The sequence below is a fragment of the Lolium rigidum genome, chromosome 3 (genome assembly GCF_022539505.1).
Source record: "Lolium rigidum isolate FL_2022 chromosome 3, APGP_CSIRO_Lrig_0.1, whole genome shotgun sequence".
In the NCBI taxonomy this organism is placed as follows: Eukaryota; Viridiplantae; Streptophyta; class Magnoliopsida; order Poales; family Poaceae; genus Lolium; species Lolium rigidum.
In genome coordinates, this window is record NC_061510.1 from 71,609,729 (window position 1) to 71,621,144 (window position 11,416).

Sequence of the window (11,416 nt, forward strand, 5' to 3'; positions counted from 1 at the left end):
CAACGCCTCATCGGCAAGATCAATTTCGTCCGGCGGTTCATCTCTAATCTGTCGGGACGAATCGAGCCGTTCATGGCGGCGGTGAGGACCAAGTCCGACGACGAGTTTCACGGGGGCGGAACGACGAACAGGCGTTTGATGAAATTAAGCGATATGCGACAACGCCGCTCGTGCTAGTTCCGCCCCGACAAGACGAGCCATTCTACATCTACATGTCGATGAGCTGATACGTCCATCGCTTCAGTGGTGGTGCAACTTTATGATGGCGTTGAAAGAGTCGTTTTCTACCTCAGCAGAAGGATGTTGGACGCGGAGACAAGATACCCTGAGGTCGAGAAACTTTGCCTCTGCTTATTCTTCACCTGCACCAAGCTTCATCACATCCTTCTGACGGCGGAGATCATCGTCATCTGTAAATCAGACGTCGTCAAACACATGTTGTCGGCCCCTGTTTTGAAAGGCCGACTCGGTAAATGGATGCTTGCTGCTGTCGGAATTTGATCTCCGGTACCAACTCCGCGAAGGCGATTAAGGGCCAAGCGTTAGCCGATCTCATCGCCGAACGGATCGAGCACCAATATAGCGAGCACTATCCATTCGTGCATGGGCTATGTTCTTCGATGGATCGGTTTGTGACGATGGTTGCGGCATCGGCATTACTGCTCGTATCGCCTCGGGGGCGAGAATACTCCTTCTCCATCAGATTATCTACCCCTTGCACCAACAACGTAGCGGAATATGAGGCAATACGTAAAGGAATGGAATTGTTATTGGAAAGCTGGAGGCTGAAGGCTGTAGAGCTATTCGGGGACTCAAAGTTGGTGATTAACCAGCTCACGGAGGAATATAATTGCGAAAGTGAATCGGCTGTTCCCATATTGGGTGGAATGCCGTGAGTTGATGACACGGTTCCGGTACATCAACTTCAATTGGATCCCAAGGTCCCGGAATACCGATGCCAACAATCTCGCACAAATGGCGTCGAGGCTACATAGATATAGCCGACGGAGCGGAAGTTCGAGATACAATTCCTGGAACGAGAATGATTGGAGAGCCGAGATCTTCGATTATTTGAAAGATTCGGCTCGAGGGGCACCTAAACGGGTGAGATACGAGCCATGAAGTATGTCCTTATAGGAGACGATATGTTCTACGGGACATTAGAAGGGTTGCTACTCAAGTGCCTAGGACCGGCCGAGTCCAATCGGCTCTTACATGAGGTGCATGAAGGCGCCCGTGGAACACATCGGTCGGCTCATAAGATGAAGTGGTTGATCGGGCGATCGGGGTTTTATTGGCCCACTATGCTTGAAGATTGCTTCAATTATTACGGGGGTGCCAAGCATGTCGGATGTTTGGAAAAATTCAGATGGTGCCGGCATCGGCGATGAACCCCATCATCAAGCCTTGGCCGTTTCGGGGTGGGGCATGGATATGATCGGCAAAATCCATCCGGCATCGGGTAAAAAACATGAATGGATTTTGGTTATCACAGATTACTTCACCAAGTGGGTGGAGGCCGTCCCTATGAAAAAAGTAACATCGGAGGACGTGATCAAGTTTGTGAAAGAACACGTCATTCATAGGTTTGGAATTCCCCGGACTATCACGACCGATGGAGGTTCGGTCTTCACTTCTAAAGAATTCGGGAAGTTCCGTGATGACGTAGGGATTAAGCCGATCCGATCATCCCCATACTATGCTCAAGCTAACGGACGAGGCCGAGGCGTCCAATCAAAGCCCGATCAAGGCGATCAAGAGGAAAATTGACGAGAACCCTCGGGATTGGCACGAGAAGCTATCGGAAGCGTTATGGGCCTACCGCATGTCGTGCCATGGAGCTATAAAGACCTCGCCGTACCAGCTTGTCTATGGACGGGAGGCCGTATTGCCTTGGGAAATTACGGCTGGATCAAGACGCGTCACGTTTCAGAATGATCTGACAGCTGAAGAGTATGCGGCTTTGATGAGCGACACTATTGAGGACGCAACGAGAACTCGGGCTTTGGTCGTTGGAGAAGATTAAGGAGAACAAAGCCGGGGTGGCTCGTGCTTACAACAAAAAGGTTAGGCCAAAGGAGTTCCAAGTTGGTGATCTTGTGTGAGAAAGTCTGTGTTGCCATTGGGAACCGGGGATAAGGCATATGGCAAATGGTCTCCTAATTGGCACGGCCCGTACAAAGTGGTCCAGGCCTTGAAGGGTAATGCGTACATGTCTGGAGGAATTGAGCGGCGAAAAATTCCCCGTGGCTGTTAATGGTCAACACCTCAAGAAATATTTCCCAAGCATGTGGGATGATGGACAGTAAGATGTGGGGGCCGATTTCAGAATCGACCAGTAAAAAAAAAACATATATACATCAGAGCCGATGCACGGGCATCGACTTGAGAAAACGTATGGAGATTAACGGTATGCAAGTTCAGCCGATGCACGGGCATCGACTTCGAGAGAACGAGCCGATACGGCGATATCGACTTTAGCGAAATAAGTTTATACAACAGCTTGGCCCCAGACAGCAAGATAAGCCGATATTTTGCCATCGGCTCCCTGTACGACAACTCCATTCGGCAATCGACAAGGGAGCGAAATTAGTTGAGGGATTTTCTTCATTGATAAGGGGATTTCTTACAAAGAAAGAGTCGATTGCTCGGGAAGGGAGAACGAAAGAAGGGTCTATTGACCAATCTACTATTGCTAGGCCTATACTAGTAGATCTTAATCTACGGGCCGTCGCTTCCTTCGTCGTCGTCCTCGGAACTCTCATCGGCACTCATCGCCGATGGGTTCCCTCGTCGTTGCTCCCGTAACCCTCTACGGGAGCTTCGTCTTCGTCTTCATCGTCGCCGCTGTCATCGTCCCACCACATGCGGAGGCGCTTCGGCCGCGGGTAACCCTCGAGGGAGTCGTCGTCGTCGTCATCGTCTTCCTCTTCCTCTTCTTCGAGAGGTGGGGCAGCCGTCCCGGGGAACCGGTCGTCTTCGCTCTCCGACTCCGGTTCCCCGACGGCGAGGAACCGAAGATCTTCGTCCCCGCTGGTCGGGGACTGGTCGTCTTCGGACCAGACGGAGGAGGCATGGTCTTCCAGGTCCCATGCTTCTGGGGCGCGGATGTCCGGTGGCGTCTCGCGGGAGGAGGAGGACCCGTAGGAAAGCTCGGAGGAGGAGTCGTGGAAGACCGACGAGGAAGAGGAAGAAGAGGAAGACATGGCTGTGGGAGTTTGGGGGTTTTTTGGTACCGACGGCCAGGACGGAGCAGGATGGTGAAATGGAGAACCACTCAGAACGGTTAAATAAAAAGGGAGGCTACGGTGAAAAAATTCAATGCCACAGCAGTTTTCGAGGAGGCAGTACTCAAAGACAACGGTCAAATTGTGCGGAGCAATGGTTCTGCTCTGCCATGACATGACCCGACGAAAAATGCTGCAATGGTTCGCTGCTGCCATGACATGACCCGACGAAAGGAAAACGTAATGATTTTGGAAATATCATTTCCAAAACCAGGGGGCATGTGTTATCACCAGAATTTGACCAAGTCAGAGGTGGGCCGCGATCGAAGATGGGTGTGAAGAAATATGTATAGAAGAAGTATGTGGATCGGCCTTTTTACCAAGTTGGGCTTAATTGCCCGTGTATATCTAACATATTAGATCGTATCTTAGTTTAGGGATAGAATCTTATTCGTGCACGGTTTGGTGCACGCCCGCATTAGAGAGTCCGTTGGACTATAAATATGTACCTAGGGTTTATGGAATAAACAACAACTCACGTTCAACCCCAAAACAAACCAATCTCGGCGCATCGCCAACTCCTTCGTCTCGAGGGTTTCTATCGAGTAGCGACATGCTGCCTAGATCGCATCTTGCGATCTAGGCAGCACTAAGCTCACGTTGTTCATGCGTTGCTCGTGCTGAAGCGCTTTTGATGGCGAGCAACGTAGTTATCATTAGATGTGTTAGGGTTAGCATTGTTCTTCGTTTAAGCATGCTTACGTAGTGCAACCCTTGCATATCTAGCCGCCCTCACGCCTATCTCGGGTGTGGGGGCGGCACCCGCTTGATCATTATTTAGTAGATCTCGATCCGTTACGATTGCTCCTTGTTCTACAAGGATTAGTTTAATATACGCAATAGTTAGGCCTTACAAAGGGGGGAGGATCCGGTGGCACGTAGGGTGGCGTTCACAAGTCCTAAACGGGATGTTCCGAGGATCAACTTCATGTTGGTTTTTTGGCCTTGTTTAGGATCGGCTTACGAGCACCGTGCGTGGCCGCGAGGCCCAACTCGGAGTAGGATGATCCGATTATGCGGTGAAAACCCTAAATCGTCGTAGATCTCATTAGCTTCATCTTGATCAAGCGGGACCACCAAGTATTCGTGCACCCCGTACGAATCATGGGTGGATCGGCTCTTTGAGCCGATTCACGGGATAACTCGAGAGCCGATCGAGGCTCGTATTTAATGTTTACATGTATGCCCTGCGAGGAAACTAAGCGAGGCATCCCCATCACCTTCTCGACCGAGGTATAGGTCGGGTGGCACGCCCTTGCACTTCGCAACGCCGCGTGTGACCAGAAGAGCATTGCGGGCCGTCGCTCGGAGGGGTCTCAGCCAGCCGCAGCTCTAGGCTCTTCCCGGCTCTACGGTGTTGACAAGGCCGCTGCCCGCCGGTGGGTTTTGGCAGTCAACACCAGGTACTTCTCTCTGACTCCAAGTTTGGTGAATTCCTGGGCTGGTCTTGTCCCTCCTTGTGTTCGTGGAGATAGACAGGAGGGTGTGAGCCCCAGAGTTCATCGATCTGGAGTTACGAGGCACACCGGTGAGCGTGCAGTGCTCACCACGACTGAAGCTCTCAATCGGCGGCAGATCTCAAGCGTCAGCGTCTTCAGCCCACGTTATCTTTGGCCAAGGGGGCCTCTCCGCACCTCGGAAGCTGCTCCGGGGAGAATCAACTTCCTCCAGGCCTTAGAGCTGAGGGGGATGATCTTTGATCTCGGCATGGTGATCCATCCTGACGACGAACCAAGTGGCGTAGTCCCCGGCGTCGTCGCCGGCGACTGTGCTATGAGATCCAGTTATCGACGCGGTGGAGAAGAAGGACCTGATTGCTTTTTTCTTTATCTTTCTAGGATCCTTCTTATAAAACTATAGGGCTCTTGTGCTAATGTTACTCATGCTAAGGTCCTTTCTGAATTGTACCCACCGACTAATAGAGCTTCTCGGTCCTTCGGGACCTTATCTGTTCAAAAAAAAACATGCACAGCTGCACACAGTTCAGCATGTAAATCAATTGGGCCGACACTAACTTTTGGGCCATCTCCTTTCAGACCACCTCCATATCTGTTTCGTGAACGGGCTGATTTTGCATAACCAGTCGGCCTCTACCACGGAACAGAAAGAAAAAGAAAAGGAAGCCCACGATTGTGCAGGAAACGGCGACCGCGCGAGCCAGCGCCTGACGCCTCATCCGCCATTCGGCCGAGCATCCCGCACGCGCCGCCGCTGCTATGCTCCTCCGGCCACGCCCCTTCCTCCTCCAGGCCCTCAAGCCATTCCACTCCGCCCGCGGCCCCCTCGCGGTCCGCCGCACGCTCTCAGCGCACGCCGCGGCAGCTGACGCCGCCCCCCGCGGCGATGCGCCCCCGCCGGCGCCACGAACCCGCCACAAGAACTCCAGGACGCCCGTCCCGCCTAGGGTGTCCGTGAACACGGCGCTGTTCTTCCCGCCGGGGGTGGAGCGGGACGCGGCTGTGACGGAGGAGATGGTGTTGCCGGGGTCGAACATCGTGGTGGGGCCGTACGCCGGGGACTCGAGGGTGAAGGAGGCCGAGTTCATCGGGTGCAGCGCGCACGCGCGTGACTGCCCCAAGGACGACCGCCCCGAGTTCGCCGTCCTAGGACGCTCCAACGTCGGCAAGTCCTCTCTCATCAACGCGCTCACGCGCCGCAAGGAAGCCGCGCTCACCTCCAAGAAGCCTGGTAAAATCCTTTTCATTTCTTTGGTTGTAGAGGTATGGTCCTAATTTCGTGTTGTATGCATTACTCTATGATGGGTTGGTGCTTTGTGGATTCTGGTACAATCAATGTAGAGTAGCTAGTGGTTTAAAACTGCCAAACTAAGTTTGCCTTTTTGGTTCGGATATTCTAGCAAGTGGTAGTGATCTAGTTTATAACCGTGTGTTGCTGCGGTATACATGATGTTAAATCTTTTCTTTCGTTCAGGAAATGAGCCCTCCCAATTTATTAGCAGAAGTATGAATTAAATTTTATAAGAAAACAAAAATTCAGGAATTCTCCTGGATGAAATGAAGAATAATGATAGAACCTATGAAATGCTATTCATACCACCTATGAATTCAAGGTAGCATACATTTGTAGAGGAAGAAAATAGGTGGGGGTAAGGAATGTGTAGATCATTACAGATTGTTACCTGGGCCATCCCATCTATTCCTATTTCCGAATAAATAACTCCACCTTGCACAGGCAAAATCACAATTCAGGAGGAACCGCAAAAATCATATGAATAGAAAGAGCTCAATGAGCAGAAGCGACATAATAGGAGATGATGGACATACTGTATTTTCTTGCAACCAGTGAGTGGAAAAAATCACTCCACCTGACTTGAACAACTAATGAGTGCAACACACTCTAGCACTGAATTTTCGATTTTCCAACTGCTGCTTCTGCAATAAAAAGAATCAAAGATTAAGCATTTGACGAACCTAATTCCATCATCTAGTTGCTCTGAAGACTGCAGTCTGCCTCCTGCTCCAATCAGTTACAGGTAGAAAGGGGAATCACATAGGAATCTGATAAGCATTTAAAGATGATTGTTAACAGTAAAGCTGTGAGACCTGGTGCACTTAGGTTTAGCCCATTAGCAACTGTAGGCTGAGGACTGACTTCCACCAACAAATGAAGACTGTCAGAGGGAAAATCCTGGCTGATTATCTCATATCAATTAGAATGTAAGAACATCAACCTAAGATGATATCGATTCAGATGGCACGTACCCAATCCGAACTGAAGACGAGCGACCAAGACGATCTTGCAGAGGGCGGTGTGTGAGACAACTGACTGCCTTCCAACTGAGGATGAGAAGATGGCGCCGGGTGGCATCGGTGAGCGAAGCGAAGGGTGTGCGAGGGATGGGAGGCAAGGATGGGAAGGGGAATTGATGGCAAGGTAATATCGTGCGGCCATGCGAAAGGGAGCGGAGAGGACACAATAGCCTTTTTTATGATGTACGGAACGGCAAAATAATAACTGAAGCCTAAAGAAAGTTAGATTGATGGGCTCCAGGTGTTGGGCCTGATCCTGGATCGCTGGTCAGCATGAAGTAAACATAACGCACATATGAAGGAAGGGAATGGTAAAATGTGCACAAGGAACATAATTGGTGGCCGGCAGTTTTTCCTCAGGTGGCATGTTTGCTGATGTGGGGTAGTATTTAGTTATATAGGTTAGTGGGGTAGTATTTAGTTATATAGGATCATGTCGTGTACTTGATAATGCTCTGCTTCTGTTATGGCTTTCAACCATATTATCGGAGTGATTATGAATTGTACTTAAGTATGGACAGACTTATTGGCTCATCAGTCTTTTCCCATCGAGGTCTTGGAGGGTGTATTATATCATTAATCTTATAGCAAATTTCCTGAATGTACTTTACTGCTAGAAACTTGTCCTTCTGTTGCTGTTAAATATCGTATCTGGGACTGAGTCTATTTTTTTTGCAGGGAAGACCCAGACAATCAACCACTTTTTGATTAACAAGAGTTGGTACCTTGTGGATTTGCCTGGTTACGGGTATGTTAAGTTTCTTCACCTGTGCTAAATGCGAACTAGCTGACTACTCTATCACAATATATGAAGCTACAGTTTATTAGTTTGAAGGAACTTGAGTTTTCACAGTGATATCTGATTACAACCAGATAAAATCCTTTTTCCCAAGCAAGTTGTGTTCAGTGATATCTGATTAGTAATTAAAAAATGGCATCTTCGTCAGGAGTTCATAAGTGGCATCCTCTGTTTTTTCTTTTCTTTTGCATACCTGTTATTTGGTTGTGATGTAATTGAATGTTAGAGTATGTATATGTATACACATTGTCTTATAGGTTCTTATTTGGTTCAAACTGCGGATACTGCATATCATAGGTTATTCCTAAAGAAATAGCATAGGATATGAGACGGGTCTAAAGATAAATTAATTTCAGTCGAAATTATTAGTCTTGGAATCCCTTCATGATTTTTTTCCGACTCCAATATTAGAACAGACATATGCTCTGCCAGCTTCTGTATGAGTTGTCATTTGATTGCCATTTCTGAGGATAGTGATCAATACATACTGCATGAAGCAAGGATGTGTAAATGGAACTGGAAAGGCCTGCTAGCATTAATTTTTTATGTCTTAATTTTTAGATTATGCTTTCATACTCATTATGTCATTTTCCCAGCATGAACTACTTTAACGTACTTTAGGACTTGCCTGGCCACTCCGGTGAACATGATCAAATGAAGCTTCTTCCTACCTGTAGGTTTGCAGCTGCGTCCAAGACAGCTCGAATGGATTGGTCTTCATTTACCAAGGGGTATTTCTTGAACAGAGACACCTTGGTTGGTGTACTGCTCCTGGTCGATGCTAGTGTTCCACCTCAGAAAATTGACCTTGACTGCGCCAACTGGCTTGGTCGTAACAATGTGAGACAGCTTTCTCTTCATCTTATAATGTCTCTTAATGCTGGTTGGCTATTAAAATATCCACTGACTTTTATCTCCACGATTGATGGTACATCTGCCAATTATACTGATCTCCAGCAACTATCTGTCTATTCAATTGCTTTCTGATCATAGGTCGGATTAACCTTTGTGTTCACCAAGTGTGACAAAGTGAAGAAAGGCAAAGGAGGGCGGCCCGAAGAGAACATCAAGGAGTTCCAGGAAAATATCAAGTTGGTGTATCCAGAGCCTCCTCCATGGATCATGACGAGTAGCACTACTGGGTTAGGCCGCGACGGCCTGCTCCTCCACATGTCGCAGCTGAGGAACTACTGGGACAACGAAGCAACCTAGGTCAGGGTTTCTCAAGGCTCGAGACAGGTGCCGCTAGGATCAACACTACTTATACGAGAGAGTAGCAGAAGACTGATACATCCTGACCAAGCGATCTTGCTTTACATAGGGTTCTCAGTCCAGTCTATTTCCAGTTTCTGGCATCTTCATGTACAGAGCGGCATGGCGCACGACACACAGTTTCTTCAGATCTCTGCTTGCGGGCGTTGGCAACCCAAAATACAGTGTTGTAACCTCTGTAGATTTCTGTTTGCTGTAATATTTGTCACCAACCTGCGGAGGTAAAGTCTTGTTGTACTCCGATTATGATTTCTGAATGTTACTCCGGCCCAGGCGCTGCGGCGGCCGCGGGGCTGCAATAGGCCGATCTGGAACTGTACATTTATGATGAAGGCAGCCCAGAAAATTCAATGTACTGTGTACATTTAATCGTAGAGAAATTAAGTTGTTTCGCACACGCTTTACTGCCCGACAGACAACATGGTACCAGTTGTCTCGTACTGCTGGTGATCAATTTGATTAAATTCAGATTTCCGGTGGTGGTACTCCTACGGCGGATGATGGCTTTTCACTTTGAACAGCCGCGACATGGACTCAGCTATGTGTCCCACAGCGAAGCCGGACAAGGAAAACAGAAGAGGGAGGCATGAACGTACTGATCGCTGGGATGTTTCGCTTTCATCGGGGCTGGCTGCCGATCCACGAACCACGCCGGCGCCGCGGCTCCACTGCATATGCGAATTTACCAAGAGCGGAGAACCAATATGTGTGGTTGGATGGCAGTGGCACCCTCAGTCACCAGAGTTCAAATTTCAGATTTAACATTTTGTTGTCTCATAAAGGTGAAATATTCTTCACTGGGAGGCGATGTTCCCGTCGATAGCGAGACGCCTATGGTGACTTTGTCAATCTCAAGACCCGCCGGACCAGTTCTTCAATGCAGTTTCTTGGAGGTGCTCATAGGGGTATGTGTGCGTTTGTGCGTTCATAGGGGTGAGTGTGTGCGCGTATGTATGAGTGTCTTTGATTGTAATGTGTTCCGCAAAAAAAAAATACCAAAGACGTGATTGGTTGCCAACAATTTTTTATGTTTCTGTCTATCTTATGCAACTTGGTCCAACACCTATCCTATGAGTGTAAACTAGATATAGGCTAGAATTGACACTATGTTTGGATGCCAACAATTTTAATTGTGCTCGAGTGGAGAAACGAGAAGCACTTTGTTTGGTAGGTTGTTTTGCGTTCGAAAGAAACAGATCGGCGTGTTTAGTTGTGTGTGGAACGAGGAATGTAATCACCTCTTTCCCAAATGGTGAGGTTACCACTAGCATCATGCACACATTCTACCACATACTTATTCAGCACAAACCACACAAATCTAGCAAGCACGAGAATATTTAGCACGATAATATTCAGCATGACATAGTAAACTTAGTTCGACAGACAGTAGACATAATTCAAGACGGAATTAAACAGAGTACGGCACAAATGCAGGCAGAGAGTTCAGTCTTCGATCATGGCAAGGGTTGGATGTTGGTGAGGGCACCTCTCGACCACCTCAGTCATGGTGTAGTCAAAGACGGTGACCTTGAAGATGTCGCCCCTCATCACCTTGAAGGTTAGGAGTAGCCTATCTTGATCTGGTGGGCAATGGCAAATCCAGGCCACCCCTGATCCAGGCAGACAGTGCCCTTCACGTCCCTCAGCTTCACCATCTAGGAGCAGTCGGTGTTCGTCTTGAGGATGATCGTCCTGGAGACAGTGCCAAGGTAGCGACGGAAGCCTGTCGGGATTGGCAATATTTCCAACCCTGGAGACAACACCACCTTCGCAAAGTGGGTTGGTCCGAGGTTGTCATGGAAATGGCCAACCTTGACAGACCTTTCCTAGGCCTCTTGGCAGAGCTAGATTCTCCAGCTGCTTTGTTGGAGGTTCCCTCGCCAAAAGGGATGTCAGCTCCACCCATCAGCAGCTTGAAGCACTGCAAGATGAAGAAACAATTTTAATGAGCACAACATGATGATGGCCAACCCTCATATGATCCTATGGTTGAGAGACCTAATGAGAACAAGACACCGAAGGCCTCATACCTATGAACACCACAGGCAGAGGAACTTTCTGCAAACTAAGTCTACTGTACAAGCAATGTTCTTGCACAAAGGACTAGGTTTACGGACAGCCCCTTACCTATGTTTTGTGCCACATCTTAAATCATTGGCCAAAGGAGCAACAACATGCCAAGAATGATGCAAGCAAAACAATAAGGGCTCATACCTATGAACACCACAGGCAAAGGGACTATCCCCAAACTAAGTCCAGTGTAGAAGCAATGTTCTTGCACACTGGAC

At 48.5% G+C, this 11,416-nt stretch overlaps 1 protein-coding gene across 1 annotated transcript; it reads left to right on the forward strand.

Annotated features, from left to right (window-relative positions):
- The first annotated feature begins 5,488 nt into the window (after positions 1 to 5,488).
- Positions 5,489 to 9,523, forward strand: LOC124701775 (GTP-binding protein At2g22870-like). The gene is made up of 4 exons (XM_047233876.1): positions 5,489 to 5,975; positions 7,736 to 7,805; positions 8,534 to 8,696; positions 8,850 to 9,523. Exons 1-4 carry the CDS (start codon positions 5,504 to 5,506, stop codon positions 9,066 to 9,068), a joined length of 924 nt encoding a protein of 307 aa, XP_047089832.1. The 5' UTR covers positions 5,489 to 5,503; the 3' UTR covers positions 9,069 to 9,523.
- The last annotated feature ends 1,893 nt before the right edge of the window (positions 9,524 to 11,416 follow it).

Excerpts from the sequence above, each read along its gene's own strand:
- LOC124701775 (XM_047233876.1), top strand. The coding sequence starts at position 5,504 with ATGCTCCTCCGGCCACGCCCCTTCCTCCTCCAGGCCCTCAAGCCATTC. Across the intron at positions 5,976-7,735 it reads GCTCACCTCCAAGAAGCCTG|GGAAGACCCAGACAATCAAC; the intron begins GTAAAATCCTTT and ends TTTTTTTTGCAG. Across the intron at positions 7,806-8,533 it reads GTGGATTTGCCTGGTTACGG|GTTTGCAGCTGCGTCCAAGA; the intron begins GTATGTTAAGTT and ends TCCTACCTGTAG.